Source organism: Erpetoichthys calabaricus, chromosome 4 (genome assembly GCF_900747795.2).
Source record: "Erpetoichthys calabaricus chromosome 4, fErpCal1.3, whole genome shotgun sequence".
In the NCBI taxonomy this organism is placed as follows: domain Eukaryota; kingdom Metazoa; phylum Chordata; class Cladistia; order Polypteriformes; family Polypteridae; genus Erpetoichthys; species Erpetoichthys calabaricus.
Genome location: NC_041397.2, coordinates 120,847,740 through 120,866,242, shown reverse-complemented (window position 1 = coordinate 120,866,242; position 18,503 = coordinate 120,847,740). Strand labels below are relative to the sequence as shown.

Below are 18,503 nucleotides of genomic sequence, written 5' to 3'. Positions count from 1 at the left end.
TAATAAATATTGTACAACACATGTTATTTTAGTTGCATAGGAAAACTGATGCTTTAATAAATCAAATAGGAATTGACAACATAATTTTAACAGAGCTTGCCAGTCTATTACAGGGCATCCACAATCATTATAATGAGAATAATTTCAATTCACTAATAAACCTTATTAGTGTGTATTGGAGACAAGACAAGAAACTACAATCTTTAGGAGCATAAAAATTTTACATAAACAGTGAACCAACCAAAATTTGATCTCAAGGCCTTGGCAGATATAAGTCAACACTAAAAACTGCATTAAATACCCTGTATGAAACTTTAGCATTCATTTTCCAAAATGTTTAAACTCTAAATAGATTTCTGATAAAGCATATGAACATCACCTATAACAGAGATTTAGTAAGTAAGAATAGTCACGCATTTTTGAGTCTGTACTTCAACTAATTCATCTGTTTTGATTTGTATATTTTAAATTTTGTAATAACATTTATAAATGCAAAATGTATATTTCTTGGGTCTATGATTATTCTGCAAGTCCACCACTTTCCATTACTTTTTGTACAGAGTAACTAATGGATACATTCCTTAAGCCTCCGCTGTTATGTTTCAGCCAAAAGGATTGTTTAGTTCTTGCATTAAATTCAGTAAAGTTGGAGTAGACTAGTTTTTGTAGGATTTCAATTTATTTCAATCTAGTCAACACAGTACTGTGAGAAAAGTGACCACACTGACACAATGCATAATGTGTACGTAAATGATAGGTAAACATAAACAGTAAAGAGCAATAAAGTTTCATTAAGAAGCTAATTTTATTAGCACTCTAGGAGGTTGCACATGGTTGGGATTCAGGGTACATATATTTAAATTAAACAGAATTATTATTAGCTAATATACATTATTTTCTATATTAGATATTTCATTCAACAATAAACACAGAAGGCTATATTTTAACAAAAAGCAGAAAAAGAAAAAGCACTTATTTTTTAATTGATTTTCCACCTTGCAACTTTGTTTCCAGGAAAAAGTCAAATCAAATAATAAATGGCCATCTGCATTTTCTCACAATTCACATGAAAGTCTTGCAAAGGACTAATACTTCAGCAGCTGACCTTACAGTCAGACTGATGAAGCTTTTTTCCTGTATATGTACAACAATGGCTTATCTACCACAGTTTCTAGAAAGAAATGATGAAAATAATTACAGTATTTGTCACTGGAGAAATAAAATCTCTTTGCTTTATCTTAATTTTGTCAAAATACCCTGGAAGAGTGTACTTGAAACAGACTGCTCACTCAGGATATTCTAATAAACAACTGAACAAAAAGAGTTCTAATGAAAATGAAAGACAATGCCTCAGTGGAACTTAGTTAATCTGTATTTTGCAAAATGAAACCACAGCTCTGTTTCTAAAAGTCCCAGCAGGCTCAAGCTTCTATGTATGACATGATGTCCCCTAAGCAAGGCAGTCTATAGACAAAGCTGTTTACTCACTGCATATACAATTCTTTTTTTAGAATAAAAAAATACAAAAGTCAACAAATTTATATTATTTCACTCATTTTCATGTTACATTTTAGTTTTTCAGTTTGCATGGCTACATAAAATAGTAAGACTGTTTTCATTGCACAGAGAACAAAAGAAACAAAGCTGATTTTACAGTGAAGTAAACAATGCAAAAAGAAAAACATGTTAAGTCATTTCCCTGTAGTCACCATATTAACTCATCAGTCCTCACCATTATTGAGGGGAAGTTAGATTCACGTGGCTTGCCACAAATTGCAAGTTGTTATAAAGTTAATGCAATTATAGTTATTTATGAAAAGAAAAATACTACAAACTGCGATGTAACTGCTATCTTGTAGCTTTGGTAAATTAAATTAAAGACAAAAATCATCTTATACAGTGGATTCTGAAAGTATTCACATCTCTTCACTTTCTGATTGGGTTTTAGGTTTTAAATGAATATATTTGCCATAAATGCCCATCAATCTAATTAAACAAAAGAAACATAGTTTTGAATAGGTCAAACATGAGTTTAAGTATTCATTATGTACCATATATTAAGTTGATGAATATTTAATTAACTAAGCTATTAAAACCTATATGTTATCATTAAAAATAACAAGACTTTTGAAACAGGCTACAGTAGATGTCATTGTTTTATACTATGTTAAAAAGGCTTACGATATGTTTATGAAAAAGCAGGCTGTTAATAGGTCTTCTAATGGATACCCAGACTAAAATGTTACCAATAAGTCTTAAAGAAACTAAGATGTTAAGCAGATGTTGAATGAACAAAAATAGGTTTTACCATTTCAGAGGTACTAGCAAAAATATCACCGAAAGCAAATACTTCATGTACTCATAAGCATTTGTGTTTTGGAGTTTTATAGAAACATCCCAATAACTATAAACATAATAAAAAAGTGTTTATATACAGTATACCTTCCAGTGAAATTGCTCAGAGATTTTAAAATGGAAACTTTTTCACAGCCAAATTATTTTTCCAATATAATTATCTGTTCTTTCTGTATTTGCTCATGCTATTTTCATGTATTACATGATCCTGTTGCATACATTAATAAAAGCAAGTAGATTACTGAATATAGCTAATTTGTCTTCCCTGTTAACTAAAGAGTTTACCAAATTAATATGGTGTTGATTGTAAAATAAAAACGGAATAATAAATGCCTTTAATTATTATCATACAATTTACCAACATCATACACATACAAGCAGAATAACATAAAACATTATTTGTGAGAAGTGCAGTAAATGGAGCATAATAAACAAAACTATGGGTAAATTTAAAAAGAAGATGGCAAGAACATAAATTCCACAGGGTCACAGAGTAGATTCATCATTAATGAAGATTATGAGAAACCATGAATTCTAAAAATGAACAACTTTATATATTCCATCTTTAATGGAAAGTATCATTACAAAACTAACACTCTGACCCCCTTTTGGCTATAAGCTCCAGCTGCCTCTCTGGAAAAGTAGCACACCCTAATACATTAAAAATTTTTTAATAGACTAGCTATGTTATCTCCAACAGTAGAAAATATTTTTACTATAAACTTAAACAGTTATAGACATAGAGTACAAGTGTACATACATACATATATACATACAGTACATAAAGAAATAAATAGGTGTACAACCATACCATACAATTTTACATTTAGGATTCTAAGATCACTCCAAAAATCGGGAATTTCCACTGAGGCAATTGTTTTCTTGCATTTTTTTATTCCCTCAATTGTTATTTCAAAAAACTCTGGGCAAAAACCGATACAGTAATTGTATGATTTTGAACAGTATACTCTGACATGTGTGGTCTAGTCAGAAAATAAGTATTAAAACATACTTTTCAACAATAATATTTCTTCACATCATACAGCAAACAGTAACAAAAGCCTAGGCCACAGGTACTGAAAACAGTTCACAGTCTGTGTATATAATTTCATGAAGTAGGAGGATTATATATTAATACGAAGAGTAAGACATGCAATTTAAGCAAGACAATATTGTTGGCAAAGGAATTTGTATTTGTCCTCAAAATAAATGGTATGCATATTTAACAATGAAGATGTATAAATATATTTCTGGAGTGTAGCAAAATGATCTAGTGATTAGTACTTCTAAAAAGTGACATTCTGAAATGGTCACAATTTGTATGGGGCTTACTGTTCTCCCTTGGTTTGCACAGGTCTTTCTCTAGAAATTCTGCCTTTCACTCACATCCCAAAGATGTATGTGTCTGGATGACTGGCACCTCAAACTTGGTCCCATATGAGTGAGTTTGGGTTTCTATGTTAATGTACTCTGTGGTGGACTTTTGCCCATTACACCAGAAGCTACCAAGGTAAGTTCTAGTCTCCATGCTTCTTAACCAGATTAATTGGGTTCAATAAAGGAACAATGCAACGCAATTTTTATCTTTTATATTATACACTTTTTATAACTCTAGCAGAAGCTATACATGACTAGAGAGGGTATACATGTAGGCAGCTCAGAGATCACATCAACCAAAAGACAGGATAAATGCAGGGTTCATGAAGATGACTTGACAAGTACATTCTGAGAGAGAGGAGAAAATAAATACTGAGAAAGAAAAGAAAGAAAATATAGGTCTGATTTAATGGGAAAACTCCAAATTATGCAGATGCATGGTACTGAAATTCAGTATGTGGCAAAATATATCAACTCAAGGCCATATTTCTTAAGGGGACTTCTACCAGTGTAACACTGTAGTGAAATTCTGTATAACAAAGTGGCACATTAAATTTAAGAATCAATATCACCATTTAGACACAACTGAAGCATAATTCTTTATTTTTTAGTTAGTTTGTTCTTCTGTCTTATTTTAAGGAAGATTATTCATCATGTTGTGTCACTGTGCTCAAAGCATAAGCTTAATATAATATAGCAAAAACACATTCTGATCTTATTCAAAATCAGATCCAGGGGAACATTGTTTGGGATGTGGGAAAGAACCCACACACACACACACACAATGTAGTCCCATACAAAAACATTGCCATCCAATCAAAATAACAATTATAATGAACATATGGAATGGGTTAATTGATGATGCAAAACTAACCCTATGTGAGTGTATATGAATGTGTGTGGTGTTATGGGTCCACAGCTCTTGCAGCAAAGGCCGTTTTATTTAAATAAATAATCGCCGCGCTCACGGCTTAGCGAGGGGGCGTGGTGGCTGTAGCAAGCCGCAGGGCGATCTGCGGTGTGGGCGGTTTTCACCTAAGTGCACAGGTGGGAAACTGCCCACATCCATGATTGCTCCTGTGGCTAATGGGCTGCAGCTGCTATGTCCTCTCCGCATATATAGAGAAGCGCAAGCGGGTTAAGGGGAGAGAACAAAAAAGTAGAAGAGGAAAAAGAAACGGAGGTTGCAGGAGGAGGCAGGAAGCAGCAGGAGGAGAAAGTCGGTGCGGGAGAACGAGTGAGTGCAGGTTCACGGGCAGCTGTACTGGTAGCTTGGGTGTATGGCCGACACCCGAAGTGTAGCAGCAGTGGTCGCTCCCGCAGAGTTGTTTCTGCAGGGCGGGAGTGACCAGTAGATGGATGACTCTCCGCGGAAGGCAGCGGGAGTTGGACTTGGGGCGAGTATTCCACAGCATGAGCGCCCTGGTTGCTGTGGAACCCAAGTCGCTAGCTGGAAGAGCCTACCGGAGCCAGGGATCGGTGAGGCAATCCAAATAGCGGAAGCAGGCAGAGAGAGTCAGCTGCAATGAGGGCGATTCTCCTGTAGAACGCCCATACAGGTATAGCAGGGGAGTTGCCAGAGGACAGAAGACACCGGGCTTTTTGATTTTAACATTGTTACTTCCTGTACTGTTTTACCTCGTGGTTTTTTGAAGAGTTTATTGATTTTAACCTCCACTTTTCATTTAATGGATTATTTATTTATTTATTGAAGGAACTGCACTATTGCACTTTGGATTTGTTTTAATAAAAGCACTATTGCACTTGTTATACACCATTCCTTTGCTCAATTGTTTATTGCCCCACTGTCTAGCTCATCGGTGACATTACCGACGGTGATGGGTTCAAGGGCTCCCTAATAGAAGAGGAGCATGGAGCTGAACCCACATCGTCACAATGTGGCCACCAGAAGACTTGAACATAGTAAAGATTTAGCTCCCTATGCTACCAGGACAGACTCTGGCCACACCTGAGTCTGTACTGGATTAGAAGGGGTTTAAGAATCTTAAGTGATATTACAGAATGTTCATTAAGAAATGAATGCTAGTTTGAACTCAAATACAGCAAAGTAACAATTAGAACATTAGATACAAACCTGTCAGTCTAAAAAAAGTCAGGATAGCACAATGTATAAATATCAGCTTTCAGGCAAAATCATTTCATTAAGACTAATACAGTGTCATAAACAGACCTAAACAGTAAGCTCTGAAGAATAGGAGTTGTGTCCCAAGTTTCTGGGATAGCGAAAAGGCCAAAGATCACTATCTCACGTATCTAAGATGCTTATTCCTCAGTCAGTCATTGTCCAACCCGCTATATCCTAACACAGGGTCACATGTTAGACTGTTGAATCATTTTTTTCTATCCCCTGCATTTTAACAATTTATTAAATTAATTAATATAATTAAACTTTTAGTGAGTCACTTAGCCAGCAGCCACTTCAGGTCTTTGCGTAAAGTCATTAAAATGTGAAAAACAAAAATCCCTGTGTCTAATTGAGGTACACATAAATGTACATAAAATTTACAGGAGTGGTTCCTGCTAACTTACCGGGTCAGCTGGTCCACAGAATTCTCTAAATGCTTTGGGCGCCTCTGGGCCACAGATTTCAAGTGCAATACAAGGCCCAGCACACAACTCCTCCACCATACTCTGTTCAAAAACACAAAAGGAAACATTTTTTGTTAAGTGAACAAACTAGAACAATGAGCAGTCTTTGTTAAAGAAGCAGGCCTGAACGAAACACACTAGACTACCCAGCTAAGGTTTCCGGGAGCAAAAAGAGACAATTGTTTTCTTTGTCCCCCTGGTATTATTATTTTTTGAAAGGTCTGTGCATTTTTAATAAGATGAAACTTGTCTTTTGTTTGTCATGTATTTATAGTCACGTGCACTGAAAACTATGAGAGTATTTGTTTACTAAATTTAATTATTGCATTGAATTACAGCATGTGGGTGGCTTGGAGCCTCCGGCAAGATACAGTAGCTTGCAGATAACTTAAACATTTGCTCAGGAAGAACCACAGTGCTGCTTTAGAAAAACAATCATTGAGAATGTGATATATTTATGAGTGGTTGAGATATTTTCATGTTTGACTTTATGCTTTCTCATCAGCAACAGTTACAATCCTTACACTGATTTTTAGGCATCATGGATATTTCTGTTCTACCTATACATTCTGGCTACTGATGTTTAAAAACAAAGCAAATATCTCATATCCAAAGCCATAATAAAGACATGCTGTTTGTCAAGATATACGTAAAATCCCTAAGCTATAGTAAGTTATGGTGAGAAAAAAAAGTTAACATGCTACAAAAAATGGAGCTGCATTTGTTCCAAATCACACAATTGATAATACCACTGCTACTGCTACTACTACAAATAAAAGTGACAGCAATGAAAGTCCAAATGGTGTGTAATATACACATAAGGCTGGCCAGTCCTAGTCAATCAATACATTGACTAAAAGCAATAAATATAAATTAAGTGATCTTTTTGGGGTCAACATTTTTCATCTGACCTCTGAGACCAAAGACTCTGTTCTGGCCAAACACCTCCCACTAGTTACTTGTATTACTTTTTTTTCTTTTTCTTTTTTAAACTGACTTCACTGCACCTTACCTATGGTATTCCTGAATTTTAGGTCATATTATGCTTAATCCAGTGCAGTGTCGCCGTCAGTATGGGGGTGGGGTTGGGGGGGGCGCTGTGCTGGAAGTCTATCCCAGTTTGCACAGACTGCAAGGCAAGAAGATACCCTAGACAAGGCACCAGTCCATCACAGGACGAACAAACCAAATCCACAATTTAAAGATGCCTATTGTTCTTTGAAGGGTCAAAAATCACACTGTTTACTATTTGACATTTAATTTTCTTTTTTCCTTTTAACAACATAAGATGTAGGGATAGGATTGCTATTCGATTTTGGCAGAAAAATGGGAAACATTTAAAAAATGCCTTCATTGTACCCATAAGAACTACTTAGGAACGCTTTGAAATCACTTCAATTGTTTTGTCTAGTGCCCCCTGACTCACTGGTATGAGAAAACCCCAACATTTGATATATTGTTTGATTTATCTTGATGTCTGGTTATGCAAGGTGTCAAGCCTTTTGGGGTTCCCTACTATCCCCCATCATCTAGACCTGAAAAACCCTCATTTTTTAGGCCATTGTCTATGAGAGGCCAAAGTTTCACAAAACTTACAAAAAAATGGGGATCCGTAATATAAACTTATGTTGTGCTGCTTTATGCTATTTTGAGATTACTGATCATTAATATAATATTTTTGATATTTGTTTCTTCACAGGTGTTCTAGCCATTTAGGAGCCATTCCCAGAAGACCCAAATGATAAACTTCCAAACATACGCATGCAGGGTATTATTTTAGACTGTTTCAAGGTCAGTAATTACGAATATGATGGTATTTATGATCTTTCACTAGGAATCTAGCCCTCTATGAACCTCTATCAGTGGGTGAAAAATTACAAATTTCTATTACTATCAAGAATATGTAGGCTTAAAGTATTCGACTGAAGCACACATTTTAACATTTGAAATATTTGATGCAATTATTCTTCAATAATTGAATTATTATTCAATTATTACGTACTTCTACATCATGAAGAAAATCGTTACATTTCTTGGGGAACACCCCAAATTAGTGTGTCTTACGCCACTTCAGACTTTTTTCCAAATACTAGTGTCCAGTAAAGCACTGGTGCTTAAAAGTTAGTAATTCTAAAACAAGAAAAGGTCAGTTTCAGTTTTAAAATAGTATTTTTCCTGGGTTTCACTGACCGGATATGGGCTATTTAGCCTCCAAGAGTTTTACCCATATTCAACAGTAGTTCTGGTTGCACTCTGTAAATTTAAACCATTAACAGGGATAGAGGGTTTAGCACAAAATTACCAATAGACTTCCTGTCCACATCTATACCCATGTTTCACTATTCATCCACTGTTCAAAGACAATCCAAAAGTGCAGAGGTTTCAAGAAGAATGCTAGCTCCAAACGGATTATTTAGGCTTCTGATCAAGTCTTCCATTTCAATAAATAATATTAATGTGAAAGGTAAACTCTTATTTGAAAAAATAGTATGGGGAACAAAAAAAGTGGCTGAAGTGGATGAAAGCAATATATAAAGGCACAAAATTGTTTTAACATTTCTGCACAAAGACTATGGACTTAACAGGATGTCAGCTGAGCTGACAATGAGAAAAGTGTCAGGGGCATAAGCCTGACTATCTGTTAGTAGCATGTTTGACAGCAGGTAGCTATGGATTGCTGGGCTGGGATTAACCTGTCATAGAGTGCTGGATAAACTATTGCTTATTACACAATGATTCTGTGCAAACTAAAATGAACAAAATATATAGATACAAATTTCCACACTGATTAATCTGGATGAACTCCAATATCATCAGCTAATCAGACAACCTGAAATTAAACACATGTGTCTCTATATACAAGGGACTACATATCTGATTTTAAGATTGTGATGACCAGTGTAAAGAAAAGGAAAACACAGTTAGTGGCCAAATGTTTTGGCAGTGACACAAATGTTCTGTTTTGCAAAATTTGCGACTTCAGTTCTTGTGGAGGCAATTCACACTGTTTTTATATTATTGTGCAGAATGATCAGATGCATATTAATTCATTACAAAGAGCTTTATTAGCATAACTTTATCACATTTTCAGGAGTATTTTGGCCCTGGCACAAAATGATCAGCTAAAAGTGTCCAGTCAGTGCCAGGACCATCTCCTCCTGAGGAGTCAGCTACAGAATCGCGTTGCCACTAGCGCAGAGCTTGCTCAGTAATGGCAGCAGGTGAGTGTGAGTGCATTTTCATGCAGAGCGAGCCAAAGACTTTTGGACAACTGCCTTGTGTCAAGAAGGGCAGCAAAGAAACTACTTCTTTCCAAGAAAAACTTCAAGGACAGACTAACATTCAGCAGGAAGTACAAGGATTGGACAGCAGAAGACTGGTGCAAAGTTATTTTTTCAGATGAATCCTCCTTCCAACTGTTTAGGACATCTAGAAAATCGATTATCTGGAGAAGGAAAAGGTGAATCCTACCATGACTCCTGTGTTGTGCCAAAAGTGAAACATGCTGGGACAATCCATGTGTGGGATTGCTTCTCATCCAAGGGAGTGGGCCACTCACAATTCTGCGCAAGAACACTGCCATAAATATAGAATTGTATTAAAACATTCTCCAAGAGCAACTGCTTTCACCAATCCAGTCACAAATTGGTGGTGATGATCTGTGTATTTACTGGCATGATGGAGCACCATGTCACAAGGCAAAAGTGATAACAAAGTGGCTTGAAGATCATAACATTGAAAATTTGGATCCGTGCCCAGGAAACTCCCCAAATCTTAATCCCATTGAGAACTTGTGGTGAGTACTCAAAAAGCATTTAGACAAGCAGAAGCCCACAAATTGTGATCAACTCCAAGCACTAAAAAGACAACAATGGATCACCACCAATAAGGATTTCGGCCAGAAGCTGATATCCAGCATGCCAGAGTGAATTGCAGAAGTTATGAAGAAGAAGGGTCAAAACTGTAAATATTGACTCTTTACATAAATTTGATGCATTTGACAATCAAAGCCTTTGAAATTTATGAAATGTTTATAATTGTTCTTCAGTATACTATAGAAACATGTAAAAAAATTCTGAAAATGCTGAAGAGGAAAGTATGCAAAACATTTGTGTCACTGCCAAAACTTTTGGCCACTACTGTACTTGTTAAAAGTTTTTTTCCCCTAAAGGACAATGAACAGACATGATTTTTACTTTTGTTCTACATTGTACCAGTATTAATTCTTTGTCAGCTCACATAAAAGGTGTTCTACAACACCTTGAATTATGCATGTACTCAAAATTTTAAATAATTTCAGCACCTAGTAAAAAGCAGGAATCAAGGCTGGGGTGCCAGTCCATTTCAGGCTATGCTCACATACACATCCACACTCATTCACACTAAACCAACTTAGAGTCACTAATTAACCTAGCATACATGTCTTTAAGATGTGGGAAGAAAGCATCCTTGTAAAAACCCAACACCGATACAGGAAAAATGCAAACTATACAGAGATGGTGCTAAGGCCAATGAATAAAAGAGTACTGCTTTGGGGACTGTACACTCCCTTCTTTGCTTGCAAATAAATTTGTACAATAAGCATTTCCATAGCATTAGGCTATTTTGTGTTCTTCCAGAATGTAACTTTGAAACAACTTCTCAAAAAATGTGTGTACTTCTTCCATATTGCCCAGAACTTCTATTATATCCTGTATTAAGTCAAATAAAAGCTCCCTTTAATTTCAATGTATAACAAAAGCAAAGCAATACATGAGCTTCAGCGAATGTGCCAATTCCCAGAACTATGAGCTATTACAATGTACTGATACAAATGCATTGCCACACTCTCTATGGAACAGAATGACTCATAAAATGCTTGCAGCCAAGATCCAATTGCAGTATTCAGTTATTGAACTGGCAGGATAAAGTGCACTTAGTAAAGGGACATTTTTGTACTGTGAGACACTCAAAAGTGGAAAAACAAACACATAACTTACTCACAGAAGAAACACACAACAATACCTAAGTCCACCACTGAATAACTTCAACCACTTGCAGATAATAAAATACATTAAAAATTTCAATTAAAGAGCAGACTGTTAAATATTTTAAGAACTTAAAAAAGAATAAACCTTAAACTGGAAAAAGTAGGTTCAGTAAATGATAGATACATATATAAAGACATGATTTTTTATTATTATTCAAAATATAAGTTTCACAACAATACCAAACAAAAAAAGCATTCAACTGAGAATAAGCTACGAAAGTGTAAAAAGGTTTCAATATGGGCTTGAAAATCCTTTCAGAAATGCAAATTTTCATCATACAGTAACCTCTCTGCTATAGTCATGTACATCAACTTAGGAAAAGGCAGACACAAACCGATATAAAGATTGGAATGGAAACTTAAAGCTCACATGTGATTTTACTAATTTTATCATTAAAGTATCGTAATAGCTGTGATATGGAAAATGTTTAGCAAAAGTTATTGGTATATTTTAAAGCACAGAAACAAAAGGGCAAAGTAAATGTCATAATAATAATAATAATTCATTACATTTATATAGCGCTTTTCTCAGTACTCATAATGGATTTAAAGGTAATGATGTCACCAGAAAAAATGTAACCAAGAAAAAGTTCTCATCAAATTTTTTGTTATTATAATAGGGTTAAGTAAGTTTGGATTTACAAGACAGAGGTTGGCCTTGGGGCGGTACGGTGGCGCAGTGGGTAGCGCTGCTGCCTCGCAGTTGGGAGACCTGGGGACCTGGGTTCGCTTCCCGGGTCCTCCCTGCGTGGAGTTTGCATGTTCTCCCCGTGTCTACGTGGGTTTCCTCCGGGCGCTCCGGTTTCCTCCCACAGTCCAAAGACATGCTGGTTAGGTGGATGGGTGATTCTAAATTGGCCCTAGTGTGTACTTGGTGTGTGGATGTGTTTGTGTGTGTCCTGCGGTGGGTTGGCACCCTGCCCGGGATTGGTTCCTGCCTTGTGCCCTGTGTTGGCTGGGATTGGCTCCAGCAGAACGCCGTGACCCTGTGTTCGGATTCAGCAGGTTGGAAAATGGATGGATGGATGGATGGTGGTTGGCCTTGTCTATGTTTTCTCATCTCTCATTTAGTAAGAGCACAGTACATATGGCCAATATTATTGCTAGTTGTTTGCATGTTGTACCTATATGGCTATAAAGTTTTCTACTTAGTTTTGTTTCATATTGCACTGCACTATGCATTTTCAGTGGTGCATTTTTAATCAAAGTTTTCTCATCTGAAAAAGCACGGATCATCCATGTTTTTCTCAGAATATTTTGGGTAGCAGAAAATTTGAGGAGTCTGATTCCAGACGCTCAGTAAATAAAGACAGAAAGCATTCTAAAATGTTTAATCTTTAAATACAGGAGAGAAAAAAAAACTGTTTGAGCACAAATCATATCTCACAATGCAGATTTGACAATTAAAGTATGAAAGACCCAGATAAGGGGAGAATGTTCAGATACCACACAGGAACTGATGGGGCCGAGATTTGAAAATAGTCTTGTGGAGCTGTGAGACAGCAGCAGTAACCAATGTATTACCTTGCTGCCCACATCTTTTTCATAAACAAGAGAAATATTATTGTTTTGTATCTCGGGGGCTCAGTGTGTGGTTTGCATGTTCTCTGTGTGTCCACATGGATTTCCTCTGGGTGCTCCGGATTGGCATTTTTAAAATGACCCCTGCGTGTGTGTGTGTGTGTGTGTGTGTGTGTGTGTGTGTGTGTGTGTGTGCGTGTGTTCACCCTGAGATGAACTGGCACCCTGTCCAGGAGTTATTCCTACTTTTCGCCCGGTGAGCTCAGCATAAGCAGATTTAGAAGATGGATGGATGAATATTTTAACGTTTTCATTATTAAATCATTACTTTATTGAACAGATAGCATTTGTATCAATCATCTGTCAAGTCTATATGGTGGTTTAATTTGTATGTCTAATATATTTGATCTAATTATTATTAAGCCCACTGTTATATTTATTTGCTGTGTTCTTTGTGATGTGCTTTTATTGTTATGTCTTTTCTGTAAAGCCTACTGAAAAACTGAATTTCTTGGAAAGATAAAATTGAATTGAATTAAATATACTTAAAATTCAATGAAAAAGAATGTTCACGATAAGCATTTAATAGCTTGTTTAAAAACAAATGCAGTAGATCAATTTATGAAAGGTCATATATTTTACCTGAAAATGTTTTTTCAGTTAAGAAAAATGTGTGATTTAGGGTCATAATTGCCACTGCAAATTTGGTTAGCACTGAGCACAAGATAGGGGCCAACCTCGGATAGCACGCTATTCCATCACAGAGCACACTAGTGAATATGCACGCATTCTCAACCTAACATGCACACGGATGGGTTTTTTGGGGGTGGGAATGGAGTACCCAGAGAAAGACCTAAGGACACAAAAAGAACAAGCAAACCTCTACATACACAGTAATTAGGCTGTGATTCAAACTTGGACTCAGAAGCAGTGAGCAACAGAACTGAACACTATGCCACTGTGCCATCTGGTCTTTCTTCATCTGCAAGTTTAAAAATGTGTCTTATCTTTCAACATGATATTTGAACGATAAAATGTTTACTTTTGATAAATGTTAATACAGTATCTCATTAAAATAATGAGGTACTGTGTGCTGTATGTTTATATGAATATAAATCTGAAATTCTGAATTTATATTATCCGTGTCTGTCTCTCATTGCACGCAAGACTAAATGTCATTAAAGATATGTAAGCAAAATATTGGTGTCATGCACAACACTGATAATAAGATAGATAAATAAAATTAACAAGCTGAAATAAATATAGCAAGTTAACTGACCTTATTACATGAAAAGATGGCCCTGAGTGGCCCTGTGATGTAACCCACATTTCCTGCTTTATGAATTAAGTGATGTACAGCATACCAATAGCAATACATCCACTTGAGAATTATGACTTTTTCATGACTTCTCAATGTATTGTTTTCTACATTTCCAAGTCCTGTTTCACATGCTTTGTTAAAAGGCATACCTTGTGCTATTTACTGAATCTTTTCTTTTAAGTGACCAGAATATAAGAAAAGGACAGCCAGAATCTAAAATGGCCGAGGTTAGATTAATACATATGAAAGGGGTAATTGACATAGTTACTTAAATAGCACAAAGCTATGTTGTGCAAGCATATCCAAAAGAGCTCCACCAAAATAACAAAAATATCACCTCTGAAATCAAGCATTGGGAATTACAGTAGTTCTAAAAATAACCCATATCTTTCAAAGCCCTCAAGAAGGCAGCTGTTAATTTAAATCATGCCTTTGGGTGAATATTAATATTTCAGTCGTGACTGATATTCTTGCCCAATGCTCCAGCCTTTACACAGCTTGACATGCTGCTGTCATTCTAATAATTTACCCATTCTGATCAGAATACAAATTTTGTTCTCCAATCATCTGAGAGCATAGCCTATTAGTTCTGAGATTTCCAATTCCTCAACCTGTCTAACTACTCTATATTTCATACCATCCACATTAGAAACCTAAAGTCACCTCCTATCATATATTTTTACTATTACCTGTTTAATCCACAGTGATCTAGATTACATATTCAATATACAGTGGTGTGAAAAACTATTTGCCCCCTTCCTGATTTCTTATTCTTTTGCATGTTTGTCACACAAAATGTTTCTGATCATCAAACACATTTAACCATTAGTCAAATATAACACAAGTAAACACAAAATGCAGTTTGTAAATGGTGGTTTTTATTATTTAGGGAGAAAAAAAAATCCAAACCTACATGGCCCTGTGTGAAAAAGTAACTGCCCCCTGAACCTAATAACTGGTTGGGCCACCCTTAGCAGCAATAACTGCAATCAAGCGTTTGCGATAACTTGCAATGAGTCTTTTACAGCGCTCTGGAGGAATTTTGGCCCACTCATCTTTGCAAAATTGTTGTAATTCAGCTTTATTTGAGGGTTTTCTAGCATGAACCGCCTTTTTAAGGTCATGCCGTAGCATCTCAATTGGATTCAGGTCAGGACTTTGACTAGGCCACTCCAAAGTCTTCATTTTGTTTTTCTTCAGCCATTCAGAGGTGGATTTGCTGGTGTGTTTTGGGTCATTGTCCTGTTGCAGCACCCAAGATCGCTTCAGCTTGAGTTGATGAACAGATGGCCGGACATTCTCCTTCAGGATTTTTTGGTAGACAGTAGAATTCATGGTTCCATCTATCACAGCAAGCCTTCCAGGTCCTGAAGCAGCAAAACAACCCCAGACCATCACACTACCACCACCATATTTTACTGTTGGTATGATGTTCTTTTTCTGAAATGCTGTGTTCCTTTTACGCCAGATGTAATGGGACATTTGCCTTCCAAAAAGTTCAACTTTTGACTCATCAGTCCACAAGGTATTTTCCCAAAAGTCTTGGCAATCATTGAGGTGTTTCTTAGCAAAATTGAGACGAGCCCTAATGTTCTTTTTGCTTAACAGTGGTTTGTGTCTTGGAAATCTGCCATGCAGGCCGTTTTTGCCCAGTCTCTTTCTTATGGTGGAGTCGTGAACACTGACCTTAATTGAGGCAAGTGAGGCCTGCAGTTCTTTAGACGTTGTCCTGGGGTCTTTTGTGACCTCTCGGATGAGTCGTCTCTGCGCTCTTGGGGTAATTTTGGTCGGCCGGCCACTCCTGGGAAGGTTCACCACTGTTCCATGTTTTTGCCATTTGTGGATAATGGCTCTCACTGTGGTTCGCTGGAGTCCCAAAGCTTTAGAAATGGCTTTGTAACCTTTACCAGACTGATAGATCTCAGTTACTTCTGTTCTCATTTGTTCCTGAATTTCTTTGGATCTTGGCATGATGTCTAGCTTTTGAGGTGCTTTTGGTCTACTTCTCTGTGTCAGGCAGCTCCTATTTAAGTGATTTCTTGATTGAAACAGGTGTGGCAGTAATCAGGCCTGGGGGTGGCTACGGAAATTGAACTCAGGTGTGATACACCACAGTTAGGTTATTTTTTAACAAGGGGGCAATTACTTTTTCACACAGGGCCATGTAGGTTTGGATTTTTTTTCTCCCTAAATAATAAAAACCATCATTTAAAAACTGCATTTTGTGTTTACTTGTGTTATATTTGACTAATGGTTAAATGTGTTTGATGATCAGAAACATTTTGTGTGACAAACATGCAAAAGAATAAGAAATCAGGAAGGGGGCAAATAGTTTTTCACACCACTGTATATAAAAGAATGTTAGCATTGAAATCCATTTTCGCCTAATTCATCCAAAGTTCAATAAATGAAACACAAATGTTTATGGGCAAGGTCATGGGGGCATAGGATACTGGAATGCATGTTCTTAGACTGTTACTTTTTCTAATTTCCATTAATGACATTCATTCTGATATAGTTAGTCAATTTATGAAATTTGCAGATGACACTAAAACTGGAGAAATGGCACATACTGTGAAGGTAGCAAGCTGCACAACTGGGTGAACACTTGGAATATGCAGTGTAGCGGACGGCTGGGACACCTCCACGCTGGGAGGACTGGGGGAGGCAACCTATCTAGAGCGTTACCTCCCCCGGAGCATTAGATGGCAGCCCCCCTGTGTTGCAGTAGTGCCTAGGACTCCTACAGGGCTACATGGGAGTTGGAGTTCGGTGCAGCCATGTTGGGATCCGTGGGCGCCACCAGGGGGTGCTGTAGCTGCTGCTGAGCCCACCCCGGAAGTGCTGCTGGAAATAGGTTATCAAACACCTGGAGCACTTCCGGGTGCCTTATAAAAGGAGCCAGCAGCCACTACCCTGGGAGCCAGAGTCAGGAGGAGGAAGACAAAGCTTGCCAGAAGGAGTGGAGGAGAAAAGAGAAGAGAGAGAGAAAGTATTGTGTGTAATCGTTGTGCTTATTGGGACTGTGTTGTGCCTATGGGAAACAAGGAAGACGTTGCCCATAGATGAAGAAAAAGAAAATAAAACATTTTTGTTTTATTAGTGTGCCTCCTGTGTCTGTCTGTGTCGGGTTGAGTGACTGCTACGCCCTCTATCTTTTTCATAGCAGTATAATGTAAAACAAAAGTTCTGCACGTGGGTAATAGGAATGTCAATTATAAATATAACATGGTAGACACTGACCTACAGGAAATAATCTCTGAAAAGGATTTAGGGGTTTATGTTGAGACAAAATTTTCATTGTTTAAGAAATATGTCATATACAGAAGCAATCAAAAAGGCAAATAAAATGTTAGGTTTTATTATAAAAACTGTTGAATATAAATATAGAGACATTATGCTTAGAATATAGAATGCACTTATGAAACCACATCTGAAGTATCTGGTCACAACACTATAAAAAAGACATAGCAGCATTTGAAGCTGTGCAAGGAAGAGCAAACATGTGCATCCCAGGGTTTAGTGACTTAACCCCACCCCAGTTTTGATGTCATTACATTGGTTACCTGTGTCATTCAGAATTGACTTTAAAATACTGCTTATGGTTTATAAAACCTTAAATAATCTCGCTCCATCTTGTATTTCGGAATGTCTGACACCTTATACTCCAAAACATAACCTTACATCTTCAAATGAGTGTCTGCTTAGAATTCCAAGAGCAAAAATTTAAAGAAGTGGTGAGGTGGCCTTCTGTTGTCATGCACCTAAACTCTGGAATAGCTTGCCAATAGGAATTCGCTAGGCTAATACAGTGGAACACTTTAAAAAACTGCTGAAAACACATTACTTTAACATGGCTTTCTCATAGCTTCATTTTAGTATAATCTTGATGCTCTGTATATTCAATTAATTATCGTTTATGGTGGCTCCAAAATCCGTACTAACCCCTACTCTTTCTTCTGTTCTTTTTCCGGTTTTCTCTGGTGGTGATCTGTGCTACCACCACCTAATCAAAGCACTGTGGTGTCCCTACATTGATGGATTAAAGAGCAGACGTCCACGTGACCGTCATCATCAAGTCCTTCCATGAGAACCCTGAATACAATGAGGACTGATTGATGTCATTTATGTTAGGTAGAATGCCCAGAGGGGGCTGGGTGGTCTCATGGCCTGGAACCCGTGCAGATTTTTTTTTTTTTTCTCCAGCCGTCTGGTGTTTTTTTGTTTTTTCTGTCCTCCCTGGCCATCAGACCTTACCTTTATTCTATGTTAATTAGTGTTCTCTTATTT

At 37.0% G+C, this 18,503-nt stretch overlaps 1 protein-coding gene across 2 annotated transcripts in view; it reads right to left on the bottom strand.

The window, feature by feature from the left end:
• Positions 1 to 18,503, bottom strand: part of nme7 (NME/NM23 family member 7) — a 238,836-nt gene that overhangs the window by 58,436 nt on the left and 161,897 nt on the right. For both annotated transcript variants that reach the window (XM_051926129.1, XM_051926130.1), the window contains one exon: positions 6,283 to 6,384. In XM_051926129.1, coding sequence (XP_051782089.1) covers positions 6,283 to 6,384 — 102 coding nt within the window. The remainder of the gene's footprint in view (positions 1 to 6,282; positions 6,385 to 18,503) is intronic.